At 41.9% G+C, this 18,461-nt stretch overlaps 1 protein-coding gene across 3 annotated transcripts in view; it reads left to right on the top strand.

The window, feature by feature from the left end:
• Positions 1-18,461, top strand: part of arid4b (AT-rich interaction domain 4B) — a 43,246-nt gene that overhangs the window by 14,497 nt on the left and 10,288 nt on the right. For all 3 annotated transcript variants that reach the window (XM_056394706.1, XM_056394705.1, XM_056394707.1), the window contains exons 4-16: positions 1,828-1,893; positions 2,266-2,356; positions 4,820-4,899; positions 5,247-5,338; positions 8,796-8,937; positions 10,333-10,412; positions 13,600-13,676; positions 16,017-16,165; positions 16,262-16,334; positions 17,072-17,166; positions 17,302-17,399; positions 17,697-17,895; positions 18,034-18,236. In XM_056394706.1, the coding sequence (XP_056250681.1) occupies positions 1,828-1,893; positions 2,266-2,356; positions 4,820-4,899; positions 5,247-5,338; positions 8,796-8,937; positions 10,333-10,412; positions 13,600-13,676; positions 16,017-16,165; positions 16,262-16,334; positions 17,072-17,166; positions 17,302-17,399; positions 17,697-17,895; positions 18,034-18,236 (1,445 nt within the window). The remainder of the gene's footprint in view (positions 1-1,827; positions 1,894-2,265; positions 2,357-4,819; positions 4,900-5,246; positions 5,339-8,795; positions 8,938-10,332; positions 10,413-13,599; positions 13,677-16,016; positions 16,166-16,261; positions 16,335-17,071; positions 17,167-17,301; positions 17,400-17,696; positions 17,896-18,033; positions 18,237-18,461) is intronic.

Raw genomic sequence — 18,461 nt, 5'->3', positions numbered from 1 at the left:
TTTTGTCTGAGCTGTCACAAATGCAGTCGGTGCTTGTTGTTAGCTGGGGATCACGTCCTTTCACTGTTTATTGCCAGAGTACACCTCTGCTGTCAAATTTGCTTGAATAAATCAAGATCGCAGTTCACTTTACATCGCTGTATTAAATAAACAGAAACATAACAGTCCCGCGTTTTCAGATTGTAAAAATACTCAGTAACCATTTTGAATTTAGTCTAGTGAAACAACCTGCAGCTCAGTAATATTTTTAGGCTTTTCATAAGAGGGAATCTTGTGATATAATGGGCTGTGAGCTCCCGATAAAAACCCATTTACATCACATAAAATGCTTGACTACAGCCCTCTTTTATCAGAAATATGGTTTCATATCTTATTCCAATATTTGTTGTTAGGTCTAAGTGGTTGTACAGTTTGTGTGTACAGTTACAGACCCCTGCAGGAACCAAGCTCACAGTTAGGAGGTGTTGATGCTCTGTAGCTGGGTCTCTGGATAGCTAGAGTCACCCTCCCTCTGTGTGTGGAGCCTCCTGCCTGTCCCCGTGAGGAAAGGGATTCCTTTATTCCACCGGGCAGGAATGTCATTATCTCCATAACTGACGAAACGCTGCCTCCGGATGCTTTTTTATTCCTTTCTCTTCCCCTCTTATTTTATGACCCAACAATCCAGCGGCATCTTACAATATGTATTTCTTTCATTCATTGTCTTGATCCTGCCATCACAGCGAGACTTTGATTGGTGTTTCTGCTGTTGTTATATTTGAAACTGACTCGAGAGAGCGTCGTCTGAATTCGTCACCTGCGGGCTTGTTCTCTGAGATGGGGTGCTTAACATCTTTTTGTGCCCTTGTATAGTGGTTGAATTCTAAAGTAAATCACAGTCAATAAAAGTGAAGCCATTTCTCCATTATAATTATGTTACTATTTTACTAGCACACATTCTCAAAAATTACTTTAATTTCCCTCAGGAAAGAAAAAAGAAGCACATGAGCACTTTGATATATAAAGCAGGGAGGGGCATTTGTAATACTAAACAGCTTCTGTGCTCCTGGCTGCTTTGACACTTTTCACACATGCTTCCTTGGAAAATCTGTGACACTAAATGGCTGCAAGTGTGTGTGTGTGTGTGTGTGTGTGTTTGTGTGTTTGTGTGTGTGTGTGTGTGTGTGTGTGTGTGTGTGTGTGTGTGTGTGTGTGTGTGTGTGTGTGTGTGTGTGTGTGTGTGTGTGTTTGTGTGTATATATATGTGTGTGTGTGTGTGTGTGTGTGTGTGTGTGTGTGTGTATATATATATGTGTGTATATATGTGTGTGTGTGTGTGTGTGTGTGTGCAAGTCTGCCTTGTGGTGTTTTCTGTCACTCAGTGTTGCCAGGTCGCCATGCAGATGCAAGATTACCACAGCGTGATCAGATTATGATCTACCATGGCTCACTCAGGGGAGGCTGCAGATGCAGAGAGAGAGGGGGGATGGTCAGTTAGTGTAGCCCCAAACATTCACAACAGAAATCCACCACAGTTGGTTGCCAGCAGTCGCTAGTTGGTGGTGCCAGAAATGAACCATAGTATTTAATATTGGCACACATGCCTGCTGTCTGATGACACCGAGAACTCTTTTACTCGCATGTTATCTCAAACCTGTAACAAACCCGTCTGGCTGAAAGAGTCCATCACTGTAATCAGTGTATCACAGTTATAAAGTCCAGCAGCGTTAGCAGGGACAGGCTTCCCCTGTGAAGTGGAAGATTGATGTGGCCCGGTCAGGCCTGTGGGGAGTTGTTTGTTTATTCTCATTACTGATTCTCCTCCCCTGTTGCCTCCCCCTTCCACAGGTGACCTTTAAACCAGATCTCTCCACAGCTGAGGTCCATGATGAAAACATCAAAGGACCCCTAAAGGTAAGGCAGGAAAGATGGCAGAGATTGATGTTGTGCTACAGTTAGATGGAGTTGTCATAACAGACGTATTGGCATTTATTACACTTAATTATATTGTTATTTGTAATTTTGTCTAAGTCACATTTATTTTTCTTTAGTTCTGCTTAATTTTGTATCAAATCTAATCACCTCCTGCTCTAACAGAGTGAATGCAGAAAAAGCTCAAGAGCACTGGTCAATGAAGCATTCGCTCTGAAATTTAATTTCAGTCAATAAGGGTTTTCGTAGCAGCAATATGATCGCCTCGTTACTTGAAAAAAAAAAACATCATTAGGAATTAATAAAAGTTAGCATAGTGGCATGCCAGATAACAGCAGTGAATCTGTCCAACAGGTAGGTGCTGTTGTGGAGGTGAAGAATCAGGATGGAGTTTACCAGGAGGCCACAATCAACAAGCTGACCGATGCCAGTATATATACTGTCGGTAAGTCAACAACAAACCGCCTGCTCTTCCTCCTCTCTCATAGACTTGTGCTCTCCCTACAGATAGCTTGTAAAAACATGTTTGTGTACAATGAAAATTCCAAAGGGTTTTCAGGGTTTGTGTTTTCCTTTGCTGAAGCATTATACGTTATGTTGTTGCAAGGACCATCTTCCATAGTTGATATCTCACAGCGCACTGTTTGTTGTGGGGGTGTGTGGATGGGGGGCGTGGTGGTGTATGCTGTTCAGGTTGTGAAGCCTCTTGAGGTAAATTTGTGATTTGTGATACTGAAACACAGAAACACTGTGCTGAGCCTTACCTGCCCAGATTCATCAAACCATCAATCCAGACCATTTCTGTTGTTTGTTTGTTTGTTTGTTTATTTAAATGTACACTGCACAGACATTATGTTGCCATGTAAATATTTTTCAAAATACCCTCCAGTCCAAAGCAACTAACACTGAAGTAATGGACAAGACAAACTAATAAAACCATTTAATAAAGAACAAATGATGAGTTTTAAAAATACTTAAACGCAACAGTCCTGGTGAACAACAAAAAAGTTCATTTTGTTTTGTTTGGGGTTTTTTTTTTGCAGTTTTTTTCTTCAGAATTTAACTTGAGCCAACTTTAGAGGTTGATTGGGCTATACCAGAAGACTGTTAGTCATGCCGCCACAGGGGGGTGTGGAGGGAAAGTTCCTGTGAATATCATTATCCCTGATGTCCATCACAAATAAACATCAATAAATCTGCTCAGGAATCATAGAATTAAGCTCCTCATTACTGCAGAATTGCCTGAATTGACATCACATTTTTCAGGTTTTCTTCAGTATCAAAGGATATCCATGGGCACAGTGCAAACGCGAACAGCTTATAACAAATCCAGCATGCTTTTAGTGGTGCAGGTTAGCCAAAGTGTAAAGAAATATATGTTGTCCTCCCTGTTTACATTCCCTAAAAGTCGCTGTTCTAAATCTTAGAGCATGATTATTCCCTCAAATATATATTTTTGACTGTAATAACTAGGGCTGAACAATTAATTGCCACAACATACCATAAATGAAGCAATGTAGTGCTGCAGAGATGCCCTCAAGGGAACATGCTATTTTGATACATGACACAACAAAAATCACATCATCATCATTTTTATATTTATTTTTAGGTGAAAGGGAAAATACAAAAAATACCATTTCAACTGAAATTATGACTCATATCTCAATATCTGCCAAAAATAATCGCAATAAGATTTTCTTTGCAAATCGTTCCGCCCTTGTAATGAGGCTCAGAATGTCCCGTTCACATATACAGATGTTTATAGTTTTGTTTGAAATGGGGACCCACAGCGGCAGACACTGAAAACCCCTGTGCTAGACTATGATATGTCACAAGTAAGCAGTGCTGGTAAATTCTGCATGCAGTGCTGCAGCTAATGATAATTTTAGCTGCGCCCCTTATCATTATTTATTTTTTTTTTTAAATAATGGATTAATCGTTTGGTCTGTGAAATGTCGAAGAAAAAAAAAAAGTGAAAAAATGCAGATCACAGTTCCCCAGAGCCCAAGGTGACATCCTCAAGTTGCTTGTATTGTCAATAACATTTCAATCCTCAGAGATATTCAGTTTGCTATTACAAAGATTAAAGCAGCAAATAGTCATTTTTGAGAAGCTGGAACCAGCAAAGTTGTGGGATTTTTTTTTTTTGTTTTTTTTTCGAAAAATGAAATTGAGTATTAAAACTGCTCTACTTTCAAATGTACACAGTCACTGTGTTGGATAATCCAAAGCATTCAGTGTAGAGGCTGCCGCTCAGATCTGCAGTCTCTCAGCACCTGTTTGTCGCTTGCGAGTGCCCATGGGGGTTTCCCCTGTCTCGAAAACACTCGTCTTTTCATTCATCAGTGAAAAAAAAAAAAACATAAGTCACCGCTGAAGGTACCTCAAGTGTTTTCCCCTCGTCGTTGTCGCCGATCACATTTGAGCAATGAGGAATGCAATTTAAGGATGTGCACATCTGGGTTAGTCCTTGGGAGCGATGTGGCTGTTCAAGTGAAAGGAAGGTTCATTGAGTTCCTTTAATATGATATATATTAATATTATTATCATTATATAAAGTGTTATTTGATGTGGGTGCTTATTGTAAACATCTGTGGAAATTTAATATCAGTTTATGCATCAGATGCTTCCCCATGTCCCTTTATTTTTAGTCTCTGTCTCACAGAGGATCCTTGAAGCTCTAACAGAGCTGTGAGCTGCAGCGACTCTGTCACTGCCTGCTGGAGTTTCTATCTAAGCCTTAAAAGACGAGCATAATTTGTTTTTAACATATCATAAAGAGAGCAGACATTTTGTAACTGAGTGAGTGTGTGTGTGTGTGTGTGTGTGTGTGTGTGTGTGTGTGTGTGTGTTGGTGGACTCCTGGCCTACATACAGCAGCCTAATAGTTTCTCTCTCATCTCTGCAGTGTTTGACGATGGCGATGAGAAGACCCTGAGGCGTTCCTCTCTCTGCCTGAAAGGAGCGCGTCACTTTGCAGAGAGCGAGGCGAGTATTGTGCTGTCCTGCAGTTCTCGCAGCTTTCTAGGGAAACGATTCTCATTTTATAGTTTTTATTTAGTCACCAGCAGTCTCACATCTCTACTCACTGTCCTCAAATTAACATGCTGCTTATGAATGGCCCCATATTAGCATTGAGCAGTTAGCTGTGAAATATTTCCAGGAAATGTAAACTGATATCACAGCAAAGTGCTGGGTGTATCCCTCTGTTTGTAACTGATGAAATCCCATGAAAGGAATTTCTTCAAGGTGTACTGTATAAATCTTTTGTCTTCCAATTTAGTGTCTGACAAGGTGGCACTGAGGTTCTTTGCTGTTGTTTGTCTCCCCCGCAGACACTCGACAGACTCCCCCTCACCAACCCCGAGCACTTTGGCACACCTGTCATGGGCAAGAAGGGAAACCGCGGCCGACGATCAAACCCGATGTGAGTATCGTCCTCCGCCTCTGTACGTCCTGCAGGGCTCATATCAAACTTAATATATGAGAGGTCTGTGAAGCCGGCGGGGAGGGATTTTCTCTGCCGATCCACAGTCATCAGTAACAGGCTCCCCCATTTCTAAGTGTGCTGACAGCAGTTGAACTGAAAGATTTACTCTCATCTCATCCCCTCATAAACAGCCCCTGAGGCCGAGGAGAGGACGGCCTACTCACTTCTTTCAGTTCCTTAATCACACCGGGCTTGGTTGTGTGTGTGTGTGTGTGTGTGTGTGTGTGTGTGTGTGTGTGTGTGTGTGTGTGTGTGTGTGTGTGTGTGTGTGTGTGTGTGTGTGTGTGTGTGTGTGTGTACTGGAGAGTAAAGTGTGAGCACGACATGGTCCTGCTGAATGTTATCTCTTTTTTTTTTTTTTTTTTTTTTTTACCTCTCCTTTGACTCAAATGTTCCAGTGGGTGTTTTATGTTCTGATGTGCCTACTCCTGGTAGACTGCAGAGTTTTCATCAGGGAATAAGAACTGCTGAAGGTTTTTTTTGGCACTGGATATAATTGTGGCTTCACTCTGTTATAAAGAGGACACTCTGCTGCATAATCTCATTCTCTGACACCCATTGCTAATGGCACTCAGAGAAAAGTCAATATTACTCTAAACATTGATGCAATATTGACTTGGAGCATTCCCAGCTGCACATTAGCACCTTGGACCAGTTGTCTTCCTGTGCACTAATAGTCTTAACTGTTGAATAACAAGGACTGACAGTGCGGCACAGATTGAGATTAAAACAGCTACATTTCTTGTTGTTATCGTTGTCTTCTGTTTAAAGGAATTTTGGGAATTATACTAATTTGCTTCCTTGATGAGAGTTAGATGTGTGATCTGATGTCTGAATCGTGAAGACAGGAAACAGGGAGAGACAGGTAGCCTGCTTCTGCCAAGAGGTAACACATTATATCTTGTTTGTCAATCGTGAGGTTGCCAGGCAACCAGCAGAGAGACCAAGAAGTCGCTGCTCCAGGCCAAAAAATAGTCCCAACAGATAACCCAACATGTCTTTTTTTGTACTTATTAAACAAATGACATATCACATGTTGATTACTGAGCTTTAGAGGTGCTGGTTGGGGAGGTTTTTTTTTACCTTGTGGATAAAGTCAGACTTGCTGTATCCCCCTGTTTCCAGTCTTCATGCTAAGCTAAGCTAACCACCTGCCGCCTAGGGCTGGACGATGTGGCCAAAAAAATGTTATCACGATAAATTTTGATAGGGATGATAATTGATCGTTTTTGATAAAGACCAAGAGAAAAATAGATGTTTTGTCATACAGTGTTGTTGCTGAGTACCTCTCCATCGTGGGCTGCCTGTGGGTTGTTCCTTGAGATGCAGCAGTTGTTGGTCATGACTGATGACATGTTGCGTAATCCGAAGGGTGGAAGCAGCTATGAGGATACAATATGTTTGTTGTATTCCCGCTCTTGGTCAGGGCCGTTTGCCTGCCCAGTTTACACACAATGTTGTTCTGATATTGATTAGACTTAAAGAAAAAAACTGCCAAACTGGTCAGCTGACCCGTCCTTTTTGATAACGGTTTCCTCAGCAGCTGCATTCCTTTTTCTCACTCCACGCTTCTGTTGTTGTTGGTGCAGCCAAACAACACACCTGCTGAATGATTGGTTGTTTGTCACTCATAGCACGCTCCATTATCAGGGGATATGATAGGCTGTGTTTGTGAGCCAGGCAGGGAGCACACTTGGGATTTATTCATACAACCGATAAGATATCCGACTTTCTATTAAATAATTCTCATCTTGCTATTGATGAAGTGTCTATAGCCGGTACATACCACTATCATTTCATCGCTGCCTCTGGCTTCATAGTTAACATACAGACATGGGTGGTATCAATCTTTTCATCTAGAAAGTGAATAAGTATATTCCTCAAAATGTCAAACTGTGCTTTTAATTTACTGTCGTAAAGTAAGGGTAACTGTTCAATACTCATTCCTCGTTAAGTTGCTACAGTACTTTGTTTATGTCTTTGATTCACATCACAGCTTTGTTGTTGTTGTTGTTGTTCTTGTAGTAGTAGTAGCAGCCTGGCTGATTTACTGCTCTTGAGTTGTGCCAGACAGTGTGTGTGTGTGTGTGTGTGTGTGTGTGTGTGTGTGTGTGTGTGTGTGTGTGTGTGTGTGTGTGTGTGTGTGTGTGTGTGTGTGTGTGTGTGTGTGTGTGTGTGTGTGTGTGTGTGTGTGTGTGTGTGTGTGTGTGTGTGTGTGTGTGTGTGTGTGTGTGTGTGTGTGTGTGTGTGTGTGTGTGTGTGTGTGTGTGTGTGTGTGTGTGTGTGTGTGTGTGTGTGTGTGTGTGTGTGTGTGTGTGTGTGTGTGTGTGTGTGTGTGTGTGTGTGTGTGTGTGTGTGTGTGTGTGTGTGTGTACATATATGCACATAGAGCTGTTCTCAGAACAGGACTAGCGAGGCATAAAAAGAGGACAGAGGATCTGTTTGCCTGCTGGTGCTGCTTGCATGATCGCTGGCTGTCTGTCTCCTCACCGTAGTCGGGGCTCTGCCTCAGCATTAGGATGACTGTCAGGCAGCAGAGATTGAGCCGGCTCATCAATACACTGATCCTAATGAGTGAGCTTATCAGTAGAGCGGACCTTATGTTTTACTGTGCTACATAATGATAAGACTAGAAGCTTTTCAGATGGTTTTGTTGTTAGTTGGAGACCTTTGATGTTTTCTAGCTAACGGCAGTTAAATGAAAAGATGATTGGTCAGTGGAAATCTGTATTGAGAAAACCGGCACACAGAATTTTGTTTCCCTAACCCGGTTATATATGAGTGTGGATTTAATATGAAAAGCCAATATCTTTGCAGCGCTGTGAGCAACCAGAATATTTTTCTTTCTTTCCACTACACTCCTGTGTAAAAATGGAGATAAGTTGGCAGCACTTTTCACAGTCTAATGTCAATACTTTCAACATTAAATGTGATTATGTTCAGGGACATCAACCAGTCCCCATTGTTGGAGAACAGATTTTGATGACATTTAATAGTTTATAACTAACTGCAGCTGGAGACTGGCACAGGTTTGTGTTCATCCAGCAACTATGAATTGACTCAACCACTTTCATACATTATTATGAAATGGAGTGGTGTCTATTTTTACCAGGGCTACAACTAATGAATATAAAATATATAAAATATTATAAAAATATTACAATTTCATAAAGCCCAAAGGGGACCGAAAACCCACAGACAAGAACCTAAAAATAATGTTTTAAATCACATTAGAAAAGCAGCAAATTCTCACAACTGTGAAACTGCAACTAAGGAACGTTTCACACGGTGATAGCTTATTGCACTAAACTCTGTATGAAATGAACTGAATGAAAAAGTATCTATACCTTTCAAAAGTGCAGTCCGTCAGGTAAACTGTCCTTTTCTCCCACAGTCAAGAAGAAGAGTTGTCATCATCTTCCAGTGAGGAAGAGGAGAGCGATCAGCGGCAGAATGAGGATCTGTTCGGCAAAGTGGTCTGTGTGGAGGGGGTCGCCACCGGCGACAAAAAGAAGACCACGTGGTATCCTGCTCTGGTGAGCTAAAAGTCTCCCTTCCTTCACTGCTCTCGGCTCCATCACTGTGGAAAAACAGGGAGCACTGCTGCTGGTCTTCTAGTACACTCACAGCATTGTGCCGTTTCATCTAAACGCCTGCTTATGTAACCTCAGCACACTGCAGGATTACTGTATTGCATTTCATCCACCATGAAATGCTGCAAATATGCATGTTGTTGCAGTTACAATAGCTGGTTTCTATAAATAAGAGAAACTTTCTGCAGCAGCTGCCTGACTTCTGTAGATTGAAGAATTTCAGAGAGCAGCTCGACTCTTATTTTAGAGGGGAATGATATGACTTGTTTTCCCTGATGTGTGCAACAGTGCTGCACAAACACTGGTTAGATGTTTTCAGTCTGTTCCAACCCATTTCTCTCCACCCAGCCTTAACTCTCAGCCACTGTTCGCACACAATGAAATGGTGACAGGCGTTGTTTGTTTATGTAAGTGTTAAAAGTATAACTGAGAGAATGGGAGAGGGTGGGGAAAGCTGTCCCTTTAACAGTGTAGTCAGCAGGGCCCCGCCTCCAGGGTTTGTTGTTCTTGGCTGGCTGTGGACTGAGCTCCATGCTGCCTCCCTGTGACAGCCCAGAGAAGTACATTACACAGTAGCCTGTCATTGTTTACACTGTGACCATATGGCAGAGGGGTGGAGTAGTACTCTGGTAGATGTTTCACATCTGTAACAAACTGTGTGCTCTGTTCTTAAATGTCCTAATTAAACAAAAGTCAAAGGAAACAGGTCTGTCTGTGTGAGCTCAGTGCTTTCATTTGCAGCTCAGCATATGCGTCAAAAAGGGAAATGATGTCACAGAGCAAACGTGAGTCATAGCGGTCAAGTAAAAGCATCATCCACCCTGCCTGTGTGTGTGTGTGTGTGTGTGTGTGTGTGTGTGTGTGTGTGTGTGTGTGTGTGTGTGTGTGTGTGTGTGTGTGTGTGTGTGTGTGTGTGTGTGTGTGTGTGCAGCATACACAGAGAGAGTGTGAGCAAGAAGGCAGAGTCCTGTTGGAAATCAGATCTCCATAACGGCAGTGCTGCCTCCTCTGGGTTAGACCCTGGCACTGGAACTGGAACAAGTCTCGTTGTTGTGTTCCTCAACTCCAGTAAATAGCAGCAGCACATGCTGCCTGCCCCCCCACCCCCACCCCGCACACATCACTCCTCATCTCTCCCGCCTCTTTGTCTTTGTTTCGTAGACACCATATTTTGTAATCCATCAGCGTGGCCTTTTGCTGAAACTACTTCAGTCATTGACTCATACTCTGACACCCCCCTCCCCTCCCTTCCCCTCACACACACACTCACATATACACACATACACACAGTACCACCCCGTCTGACCTATTAACTGTCTCTTGTTTCTATGCAACAAGGTTATCTCCCCGGACTGTCATGAAGACGTGACTATGAAGAAGGACAACATCTTCGTCCGTTCTTTCAAGGATGGAAAATTGTGAGTCATTACTAATGTGCTAAAAAACACTTTTGTGAAGCAGCGCTGCATTAATGATTATCAGTAGGTTTTTGTATTGTAATATTGACATGATTAATAAATTAATAAATGATGTTTTCCGCTAAATATTAATCAGTAAAGGTCTGATTTGTGCTCACTGATTTGTGATTTGTAGCCAAGAAAAAAAAAAAAATAAGTGGAATTCAATTCACAGCAAGGGGAAAAACAAGCAATCTTTTGATAAAAAACATACACAGCAAATGATTGGCGTCTTCACTGATAAATAACCTAAGTTGTCCCTTGATTATTTTTCTTTAAATCTATTAATCAACCTCTCATTTAGTACCAGTGTAAAACATCCCCCTTAGGAGTCTTTGAATAAGTGGTTTTTAATGGGATACATGTGCAGTGAACCTTTGCATGAGGATGAAGCACATGCACAGGGAAATGCTTGTGCACTCTATTACACACAATATGCATGATATGAGGATAATATTTGCAAATATATTAGACAATTTTATTTATTTATTTATTTTGCTTCTCCTTGCCTTTTTATATATTAATACTTCCAGTATTGTAATGTGGTTCCCACTCATAACAAACGTCTGTTTTACAACTATTCTGACTAACTTGACTAATTAATAGTGCATGTTTAAAAAACGTATTAAAATATCTATGGTACACTTATAGAATATAAACTCTCCGAACAAGAGTTGAGATGTGCTGGGTTTTGTTGTTTTTATTTGTCCTCGGGCTGTTAGTTACTGGTGAGGTAAGGTGTGTTGCTTCCCCGCAGCCTGCCCACGGCGTGGAACCACACAGCCGGATTGTTTTATCTGTGGCAAAGATACGAATAAATCCAGTCAGGAGTCTGCGCTCAGCTGGTCGTTTAGAAGCAGGCCGTAGCCCACACTCAAATTAATCTGGTGTTTGCTCGCCGCTCCAAAGGACTACCTTACTGTCTGTTTGAATTCCACTGGCGATATAGCAGCCTTGAGTCTGCGTTCCTTTTATAGATATCCAGCGTAACTCATCAGCATGACCCTTAATCTGCAGCTGGGGACGTATTCGTAGCACAGGAAGTCTTATCGCTTGTATTTTGGCTAATAGTCAGGTGAAGGGTATAGTCGATGAGGCGGATAAGATAAAGAATGATGAATCAGAGAAGAAGCGGGAGTCATATACTAGTTAAGTATTTCCTCTCTGGTGCCCTGTGATGGTTTTTGTTGCAAATTAAATCACTCGGTAGCCTTAGTCTTCCTTTCTGCTTTGTAGCAATTTGATTTCACTCGGTGAAATCAGCATAGTGTATCCAAGAGTGGACGCAAGAAATAATCATTTAAGACGTCGGAAAATCCATATCATTGTTAATGAGATTTTCAGGTTTGTTTTTGCTCCAATCCTTTGGCTTTTATGTGGATGGAATAACAAAGATGAGAAAGGCTGATCATTACTGTTACCCGTGTGTGATGTGATGTATCACTCTGATCCATCAGGCATGTCTCTTTGTGTAATGTGACAGTTCGATCAATCACAGATCTTGCAAGGGGTCCATGCAGAGACAAATTTATAGTAAGACAGAACACAGCTTTTTAACACAGTTCACCACATGTATAGTTTTTCACATGCGTCAACACCAACTCCAGACTGTCTATACCCTCTTTTCAGCAATGTTACAGCTCCATTCCCTTCAGCCTTTTGTGTGCATACACTGTTTTCAAGTGCTTTTCCACACAGACCCACACACACAGACTCCACTTGTCATTGTTTGTTATTGTACTTTTTATCATTTATGTCAGCCTCTTCTTGTCTATTATTACCAAGTTATTCTAACTCACTGCTCCCTGTGTGATTTTTGTTTATTGAAGAGGGGTCACATCCATAAGCCATGTGACCTCTGCTGCACCGCGCCGGGATCAGCGTGTTCACTTTCCTCTCGAGAGCGTGGTATTGTTAGTGATAACCATTCAGCGTGCCTTTCAAAAACAATGGCTTCGGAAAACTTTTTTTATTTATTTATTTTTTAAGGGATAACAAGGTCATATCCAGAGGGGAGACGGGAGTTGTCAGGAAGTGGTTATTCTTATTTAGTCAGATCTGGTTACCGTAGTAACAATGGAAACAGACGCTGTTGCTGTTTTGTTTTTTTTGGCTGGCTGGCAAACTTGTCAGTGCCATTGACGTGCACAGAAAAAAATACAGCTCGATCATTGTGTGAGGGTTTGTAACTCAGACTTTCAGAATCAGCGAAACAAAACGAGGCTCCAAACTGCATGTCCGTGTCATGTTTACAGCTGAAACAATTAGTTGAGTCATTGATTAAATAATAATTAAACTCTGACCCATGCTAGCAGCATGGCTTTAGGGATGACAACGCTGGATGTTGAGTCAGTTGTGTGTGTGTGTGTGTGTGTACATACATGTACATGCACAGAGTGGGTCCAAAAGTCTGAGACCACTTCCCCATTCAGCTTCAGCTCTTTTAGTGCTAATTCACTCTTATTCTTGTTCATCTTTTTGGAAAATAATCTTTGCACCATTTGTATACACACAAGTGCGTTGGTGAACCAGTGGCACGCTAATAACACACCCAACACAATTGTAGAAATTTATAGGAAATATCATTGGATCAAGCTGTTTGTTTTCTATGAGCTGGATTAGCTACAATGAACTGTTGATTTAAATTCACTTCATGGCAAATCTAGTCATTGGATCAGCTCAGCTGCCTACAGATCCCACAGAAAATCGTCTCTCTGGCACAGCAGCCAACTGCTTTCAGCTTACAAGCTCCACTGATCCATCTATCTGCCAAATCACCGACACTTTGCCCAGCTGCTGCAGAGATGTTGCAAGAAAATGGGCTGTGAATGCAGTGATGACTGTTCATGTCTGCTCACATTTTGAGGTTGTTGTTGGTGCTGTGCTGTAACTTTAGAAAGTTCAAGGGCACATCTGTCTCTGATGTGTGTTTGAATTAACAAGATTTTAGGGTGGTTTGTCTTTGCTGCTGCATATTTTACTTTTATAATTGTCCTTTTGATTCAGGAAAACAAAATTCTGCATAGATTTTTGCTTGCGAACTACTTTTACTTACAGTCATAGAACCTTGGTGTAGGAACATTCAGTACACTATCATCCACACTATCATTTTTGAACACATTTTAATCAGAGTGTCTGTGTTTTGCAGTTACATGGTGCTGCGAAAGGACGTCCGCGAGATGAACAGCGATTGTCCTCCAAAAGCCGATGCAGGGCTCAAACCAGGTGAGTTCACAGTAAAGCTTTGAGAGGTGAATCTTACAGCATGGGTGCATCGCGAGTATCTAGTCTCCAACATCTGTGAGTTGGTCTGGGTGTTGACACACTTGGCAGGAAACGCTCAGAGAGTGGGTTACAGCGAGGCAGACTGGAGAAAGAGAAGTTTTGTTTTTGTTCTGGGGAATGCAGCGGTGGAGAGTGTCTGTCACTGTGGAGTCTATTTTTGTTTGAAGTCCTCATCAGGCTTTTTATATAGTGCCCCCGTTTTTCTGCTGCAGTACTCTTACTCTCTCATAATTACAGTTAGGAGACAGCTTTGTGTTATCCCAGTCTTGGTATTCACAGGTGGTTGACTCACAACTCTGATATTTTCCGCATTACAAAAGCGTAAAACAAGCATCTGCCAAGGTGGTTAGATGCTACTTAAACCCACCTGTGACATTGTGGCTGAATGCTTCTGCTGCTCTGCATCAATGCAAATGCTCCTGACAGATTTCCATGCTGCTTTCTTCCATTGCTGCTTTTTTTCATGTTTATGTCAAACTGTGTTTTTGTATACAGGTCTATTACTTTCAGAGGTTAAACAATAACAGTTGTATTAACTTCTCTTTAGCAAAGGAGTGTTTATAAAGCAGTACTCATTGACGGTTTTAATATTTAGTATTCAGACCCCTTTCCTTTTTTCACATTTTTTTTGCAGCCTCATGCTAAAATTGCTTCAAAAAATGCTTAATTTTTTCTCTCATCAATCTACACTCAATATCCTACAATGACAAAGTAAAAACAGAACTTTATAAATGTTATAAGTTATTGATGTTATAACATTGACATAAGTATTCAGACGCTTTGGTGCGACACTTTAGCCCAGGTGCCTCCCATTTCTCTTGATCATCTTTGAGATGTTTGTACACCTTGATTGGAGTCCACCTGTGGTCAGTTCATCTGATTGGACATGATTTGGAAAGATATACATCTGTCGATATAAGGTCAAAGGAACTGCCTGCAGAGCTCAGAGACAGGGTTGTGTCGAGGCACGGATCTGGGGAAGGATACAAAAAGTTTCTGTTGCATTGAAAGAGCACAGTGACCTCCATAATTTCTTAATGGAAGAAGTTTGGAACAACCAAGCCTCTTCCTAGTGCCGGCCGCCTGGCGATTGTGAGTAATTGGGGAGAAGGGCCTTGGTCAGAGAGGTGACCAAGAACCTGACAGTCACTCTGGCTGAGCTCCTGTGTGGAGATGGAGTGACTGCGGTGATGGTTGCCCCTCTGGAAGTTTCTTCCAACGATCTGGGCTTTATGGCAGAGTGGCCAGTGGCCTCAGGTCTAAGTGTCATGTCTGGAGGAAACCAGGCACCGGTCATCATCTGCCCAGCACCGTCCTGACGATGAAACGTGGTGGGCGATCGTGCTGTGGGGTTGTTTTTCAGCGGCAGGGAGTTTGAGACTGGTCAGGGTTCAGGGATATCTGAAAGGAGCAAAAATACACAGATATCCTTAGTGAAAACCTGGTGCAGAGCACCACCTCAGACTGCGCCATAGGTTCACCTTCCAACGGGACAATGACTCTAAGCCCACAGCCAAGACAATGCAGGCTTGGCTCCGGGACAACTCTGAATGTCCTCAAGTGGCCTAGCCAGAACCCTGACTTGAACCCAATCAAACATCTCTGGAGAGACCTGAAAATGGTCTGTCTCCAACCAACCTGAAAGACAGAAACGACAACCTGCAGAGAAAAATGGCAGAAACTCCTCAAATCCAGGTCTGCAAAGCTCATCGCATCACACCCAAGAAAACTCGAGGCTGTAATTGCTGTGAAAGGTGCTTCAACTATGTACTGACTAAAGAGTCTGAATACTTAATACTCAACGGGATATTTCACTTTTTAACTTCAATTTGCTAAAATTCAGTTTTTGCTTTGTCATTATGGGATATTGAGAGTAGATTGATTGTTTGATTGGGTCACTACTGGGATCACACCCCACACCAGTGGCAGATGTTATGAGGTTTAAATAAAAGAAGGAAAGCCTTATATTTAGAATATCAACCTTGAGTTCTGTTGATTCATCACATCGTTTATACTTCATGTGCAAGATGTGAAGAGCGATCTGATTCAAAAATCTTATCTGTGTTTACTTAGCCTGGAAATGATTCTGTCTTTGAAAAATGATCCGGCTTGAGTTTTACAAGCTCAGTTTTCTAGATAACAGCGGCAGGGAATGATGGGCAGCGCTTACTGTGTGTGGTTAACATGTTATAATGCATTTTCTGTGTGTATGTGTGTGTGTGTGTGTGTGTGTGTGCGTGTGTGCGTGTGTGCGTGTGTGCGTGCGTGTGTGTGTGACAGCGCTGGACGCAGCCCTCGAGTTCCAGCAGCAGCTGGTCGTTCCCAGCACCTGGAAGACAGAAGTCAAAGAGGAAAGTTCGAGCAGTGAGGAGGATGATGAGGATGAAGAGGAGGAGCAGGAGGAAGATGCCAGCGGAGAAGAGGAGGAGGTAATGGTGTGAGCCGTGCACATGCTCTTATCTCTTCAACCTCAGAGTAAAAAAAAAAAAAAAGCTCCTCAAACTGTCCTGTTTCCTCTCTTGCAGGAGGAAGTGGAGCCGTTCCCAGAGGAGAGGGAGAACTTTCTGCAGCAGCTCTACAAGTTCATGGAGGACAGGGGTGAGTCCACAGAGCCGATGTTTACGGACACATTTCATTCCTCTTAAACGTGTCTTTAAATGCAGTACGTTTAGGGCTTTGCTTTAGGTGCAGCTTTGAAATGAAATACAGTGACAAATTCTTCACACTCAAGAGAAAAAAAAATCTGTATTTTCTGCCTTTTATGCCACATCTCTTACAATCCCAAGTCTGTACCCATATCTCATTGAGCTCTACAGCCTTTCAGTTGTCTAGATAACTCTAATATTGATCATGTGTAGTTTCATAACTTGAAGAGCAATGATGGAAAGTAGAAATACTCAGCTCAAGAAATCTGAGGTACCTTTACTTGACTTGAGTATTTCTTTTTCATGCTACTTCATAAATATGATGAACTGTTATTAAACTGTTGATAGAAATCAAATTAAAAGTACAAAAAATAGTTACAATTAGCCCATTTATATTTATATATTTAAAATTAATTTAAATATATATGATGTAATATAAAATATATTCGTATAAAGATTTATATTTATTATGTATTGTATTTTATTTTTTAAATTTATATAAAATGAATATTTTTCCTGCATTATGAGAACTTTTACTTTTGATACATTTTGCTAATAATACTTGCAGACTGAATTTATTCCATCACTGTTGAAAATCAGTTCCATGTAGCTTTATAAAAAATTCAGCACTGCCTCACTCCGTCTAATTGTATCTACCATGTCAACCCGCTCTGCGTATCTCCTGCTCAGGAACCCCCATCAACAAGCGGCCTGTCCTGGGCTACAGGAACCTGAACCTGTTCAAGCTCTACAGGCTGGTGCACAAGCTGGGAGGCTTTGACAACGTGAGTGCCGCTTTGACAGCAATTCCTCTTAGTGTGGCTCCATGCTAAGAGGAATTGTCTCTTAGTGTCAAAACTCGTCTCGTTTGACGTTGACTGACTGCAGAACTGTCTTCTTCTGTGTCCATGTTTGAGCAGATTGAAAGTGGCTCCGTTTGGAAGCAAGTCTATCAGGATCTGGGGATCCCTGTGCTTAACTCAGCCGCTGGCTACAATGTCAAATGTGCTTACCGCAAGTACGTACAGGTGCTGCCTCCACAGCTCCTCAAAGCTTTTATCTCAGTCTGGCAGATTGTTTTGTTTCTGTAGTTTTTTTTGACCAAAACTGACATACTGTTTGTACCTGCTTTACTTTTTAATGGCCATTTTTAATACATTGCTTCCTTCTTTTAGCAAACTCTTCAAGAACAAATTGACTTTTTATCTTTGCATTAACTCTTAGCAGTGCAGGTGTGTTTGATGTTTGAGAGGAGCAGTGAAGTTACACAGGGCGCTCTTCTGGCTATGTTGACGAGGAATGTGTTATCATGCAGGTACTTGTATGGATTTGAGGAATACTGCACTTCCACTGCCATCACCTTCAGGATGGACCTCCCTTTGAAGCAGGCTCCCAAGGGGGAGGTGAAGCCTGAGGGGGAGGCAGGAGGAGCAGCTCCCGCGTCCTCCAGCTCAGAGGAGCAGAAAGCCCAGGCGGACGGAGAGCCTTGCAGTGCTCAGTCTGTAGTCTGCAAGGTGCATTCCCCTAATTTTTTATAATTATTTAAAAAAATAAACTGTGCTTTTCTTATGTTTACCCAAACCTTTACTTTAAAGTAATTACTGCAGACCACCCATATATGTGTTTATATTAAAAGCATCCCTCTCCCTTAGGAGGAGAAACCCGATTTGACCCGAAACAAAATGGAGTCGGAACCATCAAAAACGGAGGGAAAGGACAGCACGAACGACGAGGACGACGAAGAGGACGCTGCCCACAAGGGAGATGCAGACGAGGGCTCATCGACAGCTCACCTCGGAGCTGAGAACATGAAACAGGAGTGTGACGAGGAGCAAGAGAGCAAGGACAACTCTGGGTAGGTGGTCTGAAAGGATGGTCCCTCCACCAGGGTGGTAAAAAAAAAGAAATGTATGTGTGTATATGTATATGTATATGTATATATATATATATATAATATATATATATATATATATATATATATATATATATGTATACACATATATCCTCATGGCATAAACGCAAGCTCCATGCAGGGCCCCCTGCAGGGCCCCTCATGGTGAAGCTGTGTTGATATTTAATC

This window comes from Seriola aureovittata, chromosome 14, assembly GCF_021018895.1.
Source record: "Seriola aureovittata isolate HTS-2021-v1 ecotype China chromosome 14, ASM2101889v1, whole genome shotgun sequence".
NCBI classification, from domain to species: domain Eukaryota; kingdom Metazoa; phylum Chordata; class Actinopteri; order Carangiformes; family Carangidae; genus Seriola; species Seriola aureovittata.
This window is presented reverse-complemented; position numbering and strand designations above follow the sequence as displayed.